Consider the following 14,095-nt stretch of genomic DNA (forward strand, 5'->3'; position numbering starts at 1 on the left):
TCTAACACCAATTAGCAGAGTAAGGCTGAGGCTGAAAGGTCACTATGGCGAGATGAGATAACAGTTAGGAGAGGTAGTCTCCATGTTAAGTGCCATTATGACAAGATTGGGACCATAAATATTTGCGACATGACATTAAATATCTATTTCATAGCGTCAGCTTGAGACAGAAGACTATTGTAAAAGATAGAATCGCTAAATATCTCACCATGACAGGTTAGTCTGGAATGGAAGAACACTGTAGCAGAGGTAATAATAAATAGCTAATCATTACATTAGAAAAATATTAAGTAGGATCTAGAATGAAAGATCATCATTGCAAAAGTTAGCACTAAATATGTAACTGTGACATTAGGGTAACATTAAGTAGAATGTACAACTGAAGAGATAATGGGAACTAACATCACTGGTTTACTGTGTAGCTAGAGTGAGGTACTTTGATTGATATAGTTGAACATGCTGATAAGCTAACAGAAACAATGATAAAAAAAAACACCGACCCTGAAGTTCGTGGGCATTCGAGAATCTGCTTTCTCAGTGTCACGGTTTTTTGTTTACAAATAAAAGACCTACTCCTCGTCTCCTGATGACTCTCTGCATTTACCTCCACCACACGCCCTCTTGTCCTCGTTTCGCCTGCCAGTGGAAACATGCTCTCTACTTCTGTCTTATTTATTCCCTTCACAACTTTATAAGATCCCCCCTCATTTTTCTGCAGTCCAATGAACATAATCCCAGCCTACTCAGTCTGTCCTCATAAGCCAACCCCCTCAACTCTGGAATCAGTCTATTGAACCCCCTCTGCACCCCTTCCAGTACCAGGTACATACTGTCTCAAGTTAGGAGACCAAAACTGCACACAGTACTCTAAGTGTGGCTTCGAGGAGAAAGTCAGGACTGCAGATGCTGGAGATCAGAGCTGAAAATGTGTTGCTGGAAAAGTGCAGCAGGTCAGGCAGCATCCAAGGAACAGGAGAATCGACGTTTCGGGCATAAGCCCTTCTTCAGGAATGAGGAAAGTGTGTCCAGCAGGCTAAGATAAAAGGTAGGGAGGAGGGACTTAGGGAGGGGCATTGGAAGGAGGTCAATGTGAGGGTGATAGGCCGGAGTGGGGTGGGGCGGAGAGGTCAGGAAGAAAATTGCAGGTTAGGAACGCGGTGCTGAGTTCGAGGGATTTGACTGAGACAAGGTGGGGGGAGGGGAAATGAGGAAACTGGAGAAATCGGAGTTCATCCCTTGTGGTTGGAGGGTTCCTAGGCGGAAGATGAGGCGCTCTTCCTCCAACCGTCGTGTTGCTATGGTCTGGTGATGGAGGAGTCCAAGGACCTGCATGTCCTTGGTGGAGTGGGAGGGGGAGTTGAAGTGTTGAGCTACTCACCCTCACCTTGACCTCCTTCCACCAATCGCATTTCCAACGCCCCTCCCCCAAGTCCCTCCTCCCTACCTTTTATCTTAGCCTGCTGGACACACTTTCCTCATTCCTGAAGAAGGGCTTATGCCCGAAACATCGATTCTCCTGCTCCTTGGATGCTGCCTGACCTGCTGCGCTTTTCCAGCAACACATTTTCAGCTCTAAGTGCACGCTGTACAGCTGCAACTTAACCTCCCTGCTTTTAAAGTCAATTCCTTTAGCAATGAAGGACAAGATACCATTTGCCTTCCTAATTACTTGTTCTACCTGTAAACCAACCTTCAAGGACACCCAGGTCCCTCTGCATAGCAGCATACTGCAACTATTTACCATTCAAGTAATAATCCTTTTTCCTGTTACTCCAACTGAAATAGGTGACTTCACAGTTACTAACAATGTATTCCATTCTTCCAAATTATCTACAGAAGTTGTGAATAATTGTGGTCCCAACACTGATCCCTGAAGCACACCACTCATCACTGATTGCCAACCAGAATAGCACACATTTATCCCCACTCTTTGTTCCCTGTTAGTCAACCAATCCTCTATCCATGCAAATACTTTGCCCCTAACATCATGCATCTTTATTTTATGCAGCAGTCTCATGAACGGCATCTTGTTGAAGACCTTTGGAAATTGGAAAATTACCACCAGTACACTTGCTATTTCTTCCGCCATCTCTTTTAATACCCTGGGATGTATCCCATCAGGGGCCATGAGACTTGTCTATCCTTAGCTCCATCAGCTTTCCCAACACTATCTCTTCCGTAATAATGGTTGCTTCCAGGTCCTCACCTACCTTCGTCTCTTTGTCAATTACTGGCAATGTTATTAGTGTCCTCCACTGTGAACACCGATACAAAATACCTGTTACATGCCTCGGTCATTTCATCATTACCTGTAACTTAATGCCTGTTTTTATCCTCTAAAGGACCAACATTTACTTCAGCCATTTTTTTTTGTTTATATATTTGCAGAAACTTTTGCTATCTGTCTTTACATTCTGTGCTAGTTTTTCTCATGTTCTATCTTACTTTTCTTTATAGCTGTTTTTGTGGCTTTCTGTTGACCTTTAAAGTTTTCCCAATGTTCTGGTTTCATCTGGTTTTTGACAACCTTGTATGCCTTCTCTTCCAATTTGATAGCCTCCCTTATTTCCTTACACACGCATGGCAGATTACAGTCCTTTTCTTACAGTCCTTCCTTTTCACTGGAATATACTTTTGCTGAGCAATTTGAAAAATTACTTTGGAAGTCCTCCACTGCTCGTCAACTGTGCCATCGTAAAATCTTTGTTTCCAGTCTACTTTAGCCAAGTTCGCCCTCAATCTATTGTAGTTTCCCATTTTTAAGCACAGGATCCTGAGATTGGATTTTATGTTCACACTCTCCATCTTAATTCAACCATACTGTGATTGCTCCTTCCAAGACGATCACTAAATATGAGGTCTTTAATTGTTCCTATCCCATTACACTGGATCAGGTCTAGGATAGCTTGCTCCCTCATTGGTTCCATTACACACTGTTCAAGAAAACAATCACGGATACACTCAATGAACTCCTCCTTAACGCTACCCTGACCGAGCTGGTTCAACCAATCGACATGTAGATTAAAATCACCCATGATAATTACCGTACCATTTTTACAGGCATTAAGATATTTCATTTATTGCCCGCCCAAATGTGATGTTATTATGTGGTGGCCTATCAGTGACATTTTCTTCTTAGAATTTCTAATTTCCACCAAAATGGATTCAGTAACATCCTCCAAAGAACATATATCATTTCTCAGCTCAGCCCTCATGTCGTCCTTGAATATCAGAGCTACACCACATCCCTTACCTTCCTGCCTTATCTTCTGAATAATCTGATACCCCTGGATATTTAACTCCCAGTTGTGACCATCTGTAACCATGTCTCCATAATAGCTACCAAATCGTATTCCTTCATGAAAATTGTGCTGTTAACTCATCAACCTTGTTACAAATGCTGTGAGCATTTGGGTAAAGTGCCTTTATGCTAGCTTTCTTACCCTTATGATTTCCAACATATCTAATCATACCTGCTGAGTTATCCTTCCTTTTTACTGCTTTCATAGTCTGCCTTGTATTGAAACCCTCCTGCACACATGCTAACCTGCTGCTTACCTTTAATCTACCACTATAATTCCTGTTGTTTTTACTTTGCCTTCCCCCGACTCAACAGTTTAAAATCCTCGTGACCACCCTATTTATCCTTCTCGCTGGAATACTGGTTCCAGGTTGGTTGAGGCGGAGACCATCCCATTGGTACAGATGTCCCCCGGTTCCAAAACTGATGCCAATGCTCCATGAAATGGAACCCCTCTTTCCCACACCACTCCCTTAGCCACAGGTTTACTTCTCTAATTTTCTTATCCCTCAGCCCACTTGCACATGGGTCAGGCAGTAACCGGGAGATTATAACCCTTGAGGACCTGTTCCTTAATTCTGTTCCTAGTCCTCGATAATCCCCAAACTGGTCCTCCATCCTAGCCTTGCCTATGTTGTTAGTCCCAACGTGGACCACAACAACTGGATCCTCCCCCTCCCACTCCAATATCCTTTCAAGACGGTCAGAGATGTCCTGCATCCTGGCACCATAAGACCATAAGACATAGGAGTGGAAGTAAGGCCATTCGGCCCATCGAGTCCACTCCGCCATTCAATCATGGCTGATGCGCATTTCAGCTCCACTTGCCAGCGTTCTCCCCGTAGCCCTTAATTCCTCTAGACAACAAGAACCTATCAATCTCGGCCTTGAAGACATTTAGCGTCCCGGCTTCCACTGCACTCCGTGGCAATGAATTCCACAGGCCCACCACTCTCTGGCTGAAGAAATGTCTCCGCATTTCCGTTCTGAAATGACCCCCTCTAATTCTAAGGCTGTGTCCACGGGTCCTAGTCTCCTCGCCTAACAGAAACAATTTTCTAGCATCCACCTTTTCAAAGCCATGTATTATTTTGTACGTCTCTATTAGATCTCCCCTTAATCTTCTAAACTCCAACGAATACAATCCCAGTATCCTCAGCCGTTCCTCATATGCTAGACCTGTCATTCCAGGGATCATCCGTGTGAATCTCCGCTGGACATGTTCCAGTGCCAGTATGTCCTTCCTGAGGTGTGGGGACCAAAACTGGACACAGTACTCCAAATGGGGCCTAACCAGAGCTTTATAAAGTCTTAGTAGTACATCTCTGCTCTTATATTCCAACCCTCTTGAGATAAGAGACAACATTGCATTCGCTTTCTTAATCACAGACTCAACCTGCATGTTTACCTTTAGAGAATCCTCGACTAGCACTCCCAGATCCCTTTGTGCTTTGGCTTTATTAAGTTTCTCACCATTTAGAAAGTAGTCCATGCTTTTATTCTTTTTGCCAAAGTGCAAGACCTCGCACTTGCTCATGTTAAATTCCATCAGCCATTTCCTGGACCACTCTCCCAACCTGTCTAGATCCTTCTGTAGCCTCCCCACTTCCTCAGTACTACCTGCCTGTCCACCTAACTTCGTATCATCGGCAAACTTCGCTAGAATGCCCCCGGTTCCCTCATCCAAATCATCAATATATAATGCGAACAGCTGTGGCCCCAGCACCGAACCCTGCGGGACACCGCTCGTCACCGGCTGCCATTCTGAAAAAGAACCTTTTATCCCAACTCTCTGCCTTCTGTTAGATAGCCAATCCTCAATCCATCCCAGCAGCTCACCTCGAACACCATGGGCCCTCACCTTGCTCAGCAGCCTCCCGTGTGGCACCTTATCAAAGGCCTTTTGAAAGTCCAGATAGACCACATCCACTGGGTTCCCCTGGTCTAACCTACTTGTTACCTCTTCAAAAAATTCCAACAGGTTTGTCAGGCATGACCTCCCTTTACTAAATCCATGTTGACTTGTTCTAATCAGACTCTGCTCTTCCAAGAACTTAGAAACCTTATCCTTAATGATGGATTCTAGAATTTTACCAACAACCGAGGTTAAGCTGATTGGCCTATAATTTTCCATCTTTTGCCTTGATCCTTTCTTGAACAAGGGGGTTACTACAGCCATCTTCCAATCATCCGGGACCTTTCCTGACTCCAGTAACTCTTGAAAGATCTCAACCAATGCCTCTGCTATTTCCTCAGCAACCTCTCTCAGAACTCTAGGGTGTATCCCATCGGGCCAGGAGATTTATCAATTTTAAGACTTTTTAACTTTTCTAGCACTATCTCTTTCGTAATGGCAACCATACTCAACTCAGCCCCGTGACACCCTTTAATTTTTGGGATATTACTCATGTCTTCCACTGTGAAAACTGACGCAAAGTACTTGTTAAGTTCTCCTGCTATTTCCTTATCTCCCATCACTAGGCTCCCTGCATCAGTTTGAAGTGGCCCAATGTCTACTTTTGCCTGTCGTTTGTTTCTTATGTACTGAAAGAAACTTTTACTATTATTTCTAATATTACTGGCTAGCCTACCTTCATATTTGATCCTCTCAGGCAGGCAACACACTATGCAGGACTACCGATCCAGCTTGCAAAGGAGACTATCTATCCCCCTAATTACAGAATTTCTTATAAATACCACTTGTCTTTTTGAGCCTCCCTCTAGAAGGGCCTTCGGTGCCATGGTGAGCTGGCTCATCCACCCCGCAGCCCTTCTCCTCATTCACACAGAAAGCAAGTATCTCATACCTGTTGAATAATGTCAAAAGTTGAGGCTCCTCCATTCCTGAACTCAGGATTCCCTACCTGCCTCACTTGCATTCACACCCTGTTCACGAACAATTTGAACCGCTTAATCGACCAGGTGTGACTGCCTCCTGAAACAAAGCACCCAGGTAATTCTCCATCTCCCGGATGTGCCACAATATTTGAAGCTCAGATTCCAGATCATTAACTCTGAGCCAGAGTTCCTCCAGCAACCAACACTTGCTGCAAATCTGGTCACTGCCGTTCACAAAGGGATCAGCCAGCTCCCAGGTCATACAGCGACAGCACATCACCAGCCGAGCCATCTCTACCCAGTTAATTATTTTATTACTTTACATAAATTTATGCGCTAAATAATTTCTAATACTTCTCTGCTCTTTTTCAAGTAACCAAAAAATATAATTAGAAAAAAAACCAAGTAAATGTTTAACCAATCACATGATAAAAAAAATAGAAATACGTTCGCTTATCAACACACCTGAGAGAAACCTTTCATTTGTTCTGAGTGTGGGAAGGCATTCAATCAATAAACCCACCTGCTGAGACATCTTGGCAGCCAGATGGAGGGCTAAATGTTGTAGTAGCACTGACAGTAGCTGTTGATTCTATCAAACGTTAAGTAATCACTTGATGGAGGCTGGACAAGAAGAAAAAAAAAGACATTCACTGACAGAGTGGAGTCAGGAGATACAGACATGAAATGTTTCACTCCTTAATTAAATCTACGCCAAGTAAACATTAGTTTCAATGTCTTCCTTCACCACAAAAGCCTTCTACTGTGCAAGGGGATAAATTATAGAGAAATGTGTTTCTATAATAGTCCAAAGAGGCAAGTGGTGCAAAAAGGGCTCAGGGTGACTTTGGTCTAGTGATGTGTAATGTGGCAGGCTTAATAAATTACAGCAGGGTAAATATCCCCTGGAGAACAGTGGTTTGGAGATGTGGAAAGAAGTCAATTGGAGGTGTAGTGGACAGCGAAGAGGGTTACCTCAGATTGCAAAAGGATCTGGACCAGATGGGCCAATGGCAGATGCAGTTTAATTCAGATAAATGCCAGGTGCTGCATTTTGGGAAAGCAAATCTTAGCAGGACTTATACACTTAATGGTAAGGTCCTAGGGAGTGTTGCTGATCAAAGAGACCTTGGAGTGCAGGTTCATAGCTCCTTGAAAGTGGAGTCGCAAGTAGATAGGATAGTGAAGAAGGCGTTTGGTATGCTCTCCTTTATTGGTCAGAGTATTGAGTACAGAAGTTGGGAGGTCATGTTGCGGCTGTACAGGACATTGGTTAGGCCATTGTTGGAATATTGCATGCAATTCTGGTCTCCTTCCTATCCGAAAGATGTTGCGAAACTTAAATGGGTTCAGAAAATATTTATAAGGATGTTGCCAGGGTTGGAGGACCTGAGCTACAAGGAGATGCTGAACAGACTGGGGCTGTTTTCCCTGGAGCGTTGGAGGCTGAGGGGTGACCTTATTGATGTTAACAAAATTATGAGGGGTATGGATAGGATAAATAGGCGAAGTCTTTTCCCTGGGGTTGGGGATTCCAGAACTAGAGGGCATAGGTTTAGGGTGAGAGGGGAAAGATATAAAAGAGACCTAAGGGGCAACTTTTTCATGCAGAGGGTGGTACGTGTATGGAATGAGCTGCCAGAGGATGTGGTGGAGGCTGGTATAATTGTAACATTTAAGAGGCATTTGGTGAGTATATGAATAGGAAGAGTTTGTTGGGATAACGGCCGGGTGCTGGCAGGTGGGACTAGATTGGGTCAGCATGGACGGGTTGGACCGAAGGGTCTGTTTACATGCTGTACATCTCTATGACTCTAAGTCATAATCGACAAACTAATGGGGCTAAAGTCAGATCAAGCCACTGGCCCCGATTTTAAAAATAGTTAGACATAATAAAACTGCACAAGTTTAGAGCACTGAAAAAAAAACAGGTGATACCCACACACACACACACAACATGGGTGCTGGGGAAAATATAAGCACAACCGCAGTTAGGCGGTAGTGGGTTTGCATGTGTTGTGGGGGGGTGGGGGTGGGGGTGGGGGGGAAGAGGTAAAAAAAATTTAAAAAATAAAACTGCGCATACCTCCTGCAAGGTAGACAAGCAAGAGGTTGGAAACCAGGTAGCATCAGGAGAAGTCAACGTTTCGTGTTGAGGATCATTGCCACCACTAGGTTCTGTGGGTGTTGGGTTACACCCAAAACGTTAACTTCTCCTGATAGTGCCTGACTTGCTGTGTTCTTCCAGCCTCCTGCTAATTCTAAAACAAGCAGCCAGAGGATGCATTGTTTGTAAATTTCCAAAAGATTTTGGAATAGTCCGAGCAGATTTTAAAAAACCGCCAAAGTCACTGTTTATTTAAAAAGGTGGGGAAAGCTCCTGGAATTTGAGAGAAATCAGATTAGCCACTGTGTCAGTCAGATTCTGGATTAGTGGTGCTGGAAGAGCACAGATGTTCAGGCAGCATCCAAGGAGCGGCGAAATCGACGTTTCGGGCAAAAGCCCTTCTTATAAGATAATGAATTGCTCAACCTCCTCGCGGGAGCACGAGGTGGCGCCAATGCAGTCATCAATGCAGCGGAGGAAGAGGTGGGGAGTGGCGCCAGTGTAATTACGGAAGATCAACTGTTCCAAGTAGCCAACAAAGAGACTGGCATAGCTGGGGCCCATACGTGTGCCCATGGCTACCCCTTTGGTCTGGAGGAAACGAAGGAGAAATTGTTAAGGGTGAGGACCAGTTCGGCCAAAGGGCTTTTGCCCGAAACGTCGATTTCGCTGCTCCTTGGATGCTGCCTGAACTGCTGTGCTCTTCCAGCACCACTAATGTAGATGTAGGGGTATGGGTGGGTACGCTTCGGCGGGGCGGTGTGGACTTGTTGGGCCGAAGGGCCTGTTTCCACACTGTAAATAATCTAATCTAATCTAATCTAATCCAGAATCTGGTTTCCAGCATCTGCAGTCATTGTTTTTACCTTGTGTCAGTCAGAGTCAGGGGCGGATACAGCCCCGCCTCTCATTCACGCCGATTGGTTGGAGGACGACTCACTCCAGAGCGGGCGTCAGGCCCCGCCCGCTGGTCCTCATTGGTGCAGAGTCGCCGTCAATCAGCCGTGACCAGACGGAAGCCGAGCATGCGCAGTGCCGCAACGGGCCGTTTCCCCGGAGGGCTTCGTTTCGAACATCACTGCGAGTGTGATTACCCCTTCAGGTTCGCGGAGAAGGGGAGGAAGTGCGTCGGAGATTTGGTCAACGCATTCGGAATAGTTTTAATGCACAGTGGGAACTTACTGGCGCGACGTTTGGACCGGCGAATCAGCGACGTCCATCTTCACAGTGGGCGCAGGGGACTATGCGCATGCTCGATCGTGCTGGCGCCAGGCAACCAATCAGGGAGCTCTCTGCTCGTCCCTTCCCCCCACCCACTCAGTGTGACGTCAGGTGTCAGCCCCTTCCGCGTTCTGATTGGTTGGAGGGGGAAGGAAGGCGAGCCCGAGGACTGCAGCCTCTCCCTCCGCTCGGATGAATAGCCCAAAGACCAATGACAACAACCTGCAGGTCCCGCGTTTCCAAGTCCCGAGGCTGCTCCTCCGGAACATGATCATCTTTCATGGTCACCATCTTGATTATATGTGGAGCCGGACGTATGTGTAGCTATCTTGCTGTTTATAAGGGGTGGGCTAGACAGATGGATTGAATATACAATGGACGTGGAGAAGGGGGGGGATAAAATGACCCAGGAGTTTGGATTTTGGCACAGGGGTGTGTGTTTTGTGGGATTGGTGCTTTGCACTTTCGAGTTTGCATACAAAATTGGAATTCTTGGTTTTGAATTCCGATTTCTCCGCTTTTGATGAACAGTTTCGTAAACATCTTTTCCAAGGTGCTGGAAGAGGAAGATCATGATTGTCATTGCATTCGGTCTTTGCTGTCTGTGGTTGCATGTGCTGCCCTGGCTATAACATTTCAACCATTTATTGTGAATGAAAAATTACAAAGAGAAACACACATACCAGATTGAGTGTGTGTGTTTGTGTTTCAGTTCACTAACTGTGAAAACAGCTTTAACCAGTTCCATAGCTTTAAAAAAAGCATCACACTATTCAAAGCAGGAGAAGCTCTCCACGTGTTCTGTTCACAGCCTAGACAGACACGAGGACACCTGTGTTATGGAGAAACCGTGGAAATGTGAGGAATGTGGTAAAGGATTTGATTACCCATCCCTGTTGGAAAACCATCGACGGAATCACACTGGAGAGAGGCCTTTTATATGCTCTGTGTGTGGAAAAGGATTTACTCAGTCATCTGGCCTTTGGTCGCACCAGCGAGTTCACACTGAGGAGAAGCTGTTCAGCTGCGGTTCCTGTGGAAAGAGGTTCAGGCATTCTTCCGCCCTCACTGTGCACCAACGTACTCACAATGGAGAAAAACCATTCACCTGTTCGGCATGTGGGAAGAAATTTACTCACTTATCCACCTTGCAGGCACACCAACGAGTGCACACTGGGGAGAAGCCATTCACCTGCTCCAAATGTGGGAAGGATTTCACTCAGTTATCCACTCTCCAGATACACCAACGAGTTCACACTGAGGAGAAGCTGTTTGGCTGCACTTCCTGTGGAAAGAGGTTCAGGCATTCTTCTGCCCTCACTGTGCACCAACGCACTCACAGTGGAGAGAGGCCGTTCACTTGCACTGTGTGTGGGAAGAAATTCACTCAGTCCTTTCATCTTCAGGCACACCAGCGCATTCATACGGGTGAGAGACCATTCTCCTGCTCAGTGTGTGGGAAGGGATTTATTGTTTTACCCACCCTGCTGAGACACCAGCGAATTCACACTGATGAGAGGCCATTTAAATGCCCTAATTGTGAGAAGGGTTTCAAAAGTTCCCAGGAGCTTACGCTCCATCAACGTATTCACACCAATGAGAGGCCGTTCAGGTGCTCTCACTGTGGGGCTGGATTCAGGAGATCATCTGACCTCATTCTCCACCAACGCATTCACACTGGGGAGAGGCCATTCACCTGCTCTGAGTGTGGGAAGGGATTCACTAGGACAGCCAATCTTCTGAAACATCAGCGATTTCACACTGAGGAGAGACCATTCACCTGCTCTGAGTGTGGGAAAGGATTTACTCAGTCATCCACCTTGCTGACACACCAGCAAGTTCACATGATTGAAAGACCTTTTGAATGTCCAGACTGTGGAAAGTGCTTTAAAATTTCTGGGGAGCTGATGCGACATCAACGTGTTCACACCGATGAGAGACCATTTAGATGTTCTCAATGTGGGACTGGCTTCAAACAATCATCTCAACTCAGTATGCACAGGAGGATTCACACTGGGGAGAGGCCATTCACCTGCTCGGAGTGTGGGAAGGGATTCACTCGATCGTCCCATCTGATGATGCACCAGCAAGTTCACACTGGGGAGAGGCCATTCACTTGCTCCAAGTGTGGGAAGAGATTCACTCATTCATCCAACCTGCGGAGACACCAGCGAGTTCATACAGGGGAGAAACCCTTTACCTGCTCTGAGTGTGGGAAAGGATTCACTCGGTCATCCAACCTTCTGACCCACCAGCGGGTTCATGAGTAACTGCAGTGATTGCTGTTAATCACAACCATGTTCATCAAGGTCTGTTTCTTCTGAGGTTCATAAACTCCAGTCCTATTAAACAGAATTGTTGTGGTGCAGAATGAAGCCATTTGTCCCATTATGTCTGCATTAGCTCTCTGAATGATTGTACTTAATGTAATTCTCCTCCATTTTTCCTGTAAATCTGTGCATTATTTCTCTTTAACTATCAACTCACTACTTCTCAAGTGATGCAGTGGAACCCGTCTTGACAATGTTTCCAGGCAGTTATTCCAATTCTCGACCCTAACTATGGAAAAAATGTTTTGTTTGCTTCATGATTACCTCTTCTGCAAAACACTTTAAAACTGTGCCATTTGTTTCACAATCCTTTTACAATCAAACAGTTTCTTGCTATCAATCTATACACAATATTGATTTTGAAAACCTGTGACAAATGTCCTCTTAGTCGTCTTTCCAAGGGAACTATTCCGAAATAGCCTTAACTGAAGATTTGCATCCCAGAAAAATTACTGTAAATCCCTTCTGTACTCTCTCCAATGCATTCATATTCTTTGTTGTGTGGCATCCAAAATGATACCTAATATTCCAGCTGAGGTTAAACTAGTATCCATGTAAGTTCATCAACCTCCTTCTTCTTGTACTTTCTCTCGCTATCAATAAATCCAAGGATTCTATACATACTAGTAACAGCTCTCTCCACTTGTCCTGCAACCTTTTAATGACTAATGCACACGTGTCCAGGTCTCTCTGCTCATGGACATATTTACAGTAGTGCACTTTATTTTAAACTGTCTCTCCATGTACTTTACCAAAAAGTAACACCTCACTGCTCTCCACATTGAACTTTACCTACTAGTTATCCTCTCATTCCAGCAACTTGACAATGTACTTTGGAAGTTCTACACTCTCCTGCTCACTGTTTACATTGCTTTCAGGTTTTGATTCATTGGCAAACAATAAAGTTATCCCCTGCACATCAAGGTCTAAATCATTTCCGTTTATGTCAGGAAAAGCAAACGTTGTGGCACCAATGTTTGCGGGTCGCTACTGTAAATCTTCCAGTTGAAGAGAAAATTCATTAACAATTACTGTGTCTTTCCCATCACTCAGCAAATTCTGTGCCCGTGTGGCTCATGTTCCTTTTATTCCGTGAGCTTTAACTTTATCCGATTTGACACTGCAGCAAACAGCATTCAGAAGTCTGTGTGCACCACAGTCACAGCATCACCTTTATTTCTGTTCAATATCTTGCTTTGGGATTTTCAGTATTTGTCTCATTACAGACCTTCAGGATCATTGAAGATTTAATCTCTCAGTAGCAATTACTGCAGCTGAAATGAGCAGATTATAATTCAGCAGTTGTTTATTTTTCATTATCAAATTGATTCAAATCACTTTTGGGTATTATTGTAAATATGCTGCTGAGGAAAGCGATGGGACTCTTCAATACATCTCTTCCATCTGATCCTATATAAACCTTCTGTTTGTTGTATCATCATTCAGTTCTAAATAAGATTGGCCGAGGCCATGGTGGACTCACTGCTTACCATCTTATCAGATCACATATTCTTCGCTCAGAAACTGCAGCATGGGATTTAAAACAAGCTGATGGTGTTGGAAGTATAACCCAGTCCTTCAACATAATCACTGATGAATTCTTCAACTATCATGAATTGACACTCATGCCGTATTCGATCATGTGTTTCTGACTGGTGACTAATTAACACATTTGGTTAATTGAAGGATGTCTTCTTCAGTTAAATATTAGTCTTAAAATGATTCCCTTCACCTTCTTAGCAATTTCTAATGACTCACTCAAAGGTGTCTGTCTCCTTATGCCCACCTGCATGATCCCAATGTCTTCAGTCGTTATCAGATTATTAATATACGTTCTCTTTAAAAGTTCATAGACAAAGGTAGAAACTTATCCAAGGCAACATACGAATATACTGCATCTTTTTAGTTTTCTTTATTTGTATTGTGGAACAAGGTGAGGGAAAATAAACCGTTTTAAATCAAGGACTGTGGAAGTGGTTGCTTCACTTTGGAAAAACAAGTTACTAGTAATCATTGTGAGCTGTGCTGACACTGTTGACTGATTCAATGGGTGTGTGTATAAACTTGCCAAGAGGGTTTCAGAGTTTGAACTATTAGAGTTATGTGTTGGTGATGCATGTTTTGTTGCCAATGATTAGAGATAATTTACTTGTTATAAACTGTAGTTCTTAACACAGACTGAAACATGGTCAGTGCTTTCTGCTAAACTGAGTCCATCAGAGGGGGAAATTGGAGACTTCAAGTACTCCGATTAAACCTTTATATATGAAGATGATCCAAGAAGTAGTGGGGCTAGAG

At 44.4% G+C, this 14,095-nt stretch overlaps 1 protein-coding gene across 1 annotated transcript; it reads left to right on the plus strand.

The window, feature by feature from the left end:
• Nucleotides 1-9,270: 9,270 nt before the first annotated feature.
• LOC140460194 (uncharacterized) lies at nucleotides 9,271-13,759 on the plus strand. The gene has a single exon (XM_072554592.1). It carries the CDS (start codon nucleotides 10,121-10,123, stop codon nucleotides 11,735-11,737), a length of 1,617 nt encoding a protein of 538 aa, XP_072410693.1. The 5' UTR covers nucleotides 9,271-10,120; the 3' UTR covers nucleotides 11,738-13,759.
• Nucleotides 13,760-14,095: the final 336 nt, after the last annotated feature.

Source organism: Chiloscyllium punctatum, chromosome 36 (genome assembly GCF_047496795.1).
Source record: "Chiloscyllium punctatum isolate Juve2018m chromosome 36, sChiPun1.3, whole genome shotgun sequence".
Taxonomy (NCBI): domain Eukaryota; kingdom Metazoa; phylum Chordata; class Chondrichthyes; order Orectolobiformes; family Hemiscylliidae; genus Chiloscyllium; species Chiloscyllium punctatum.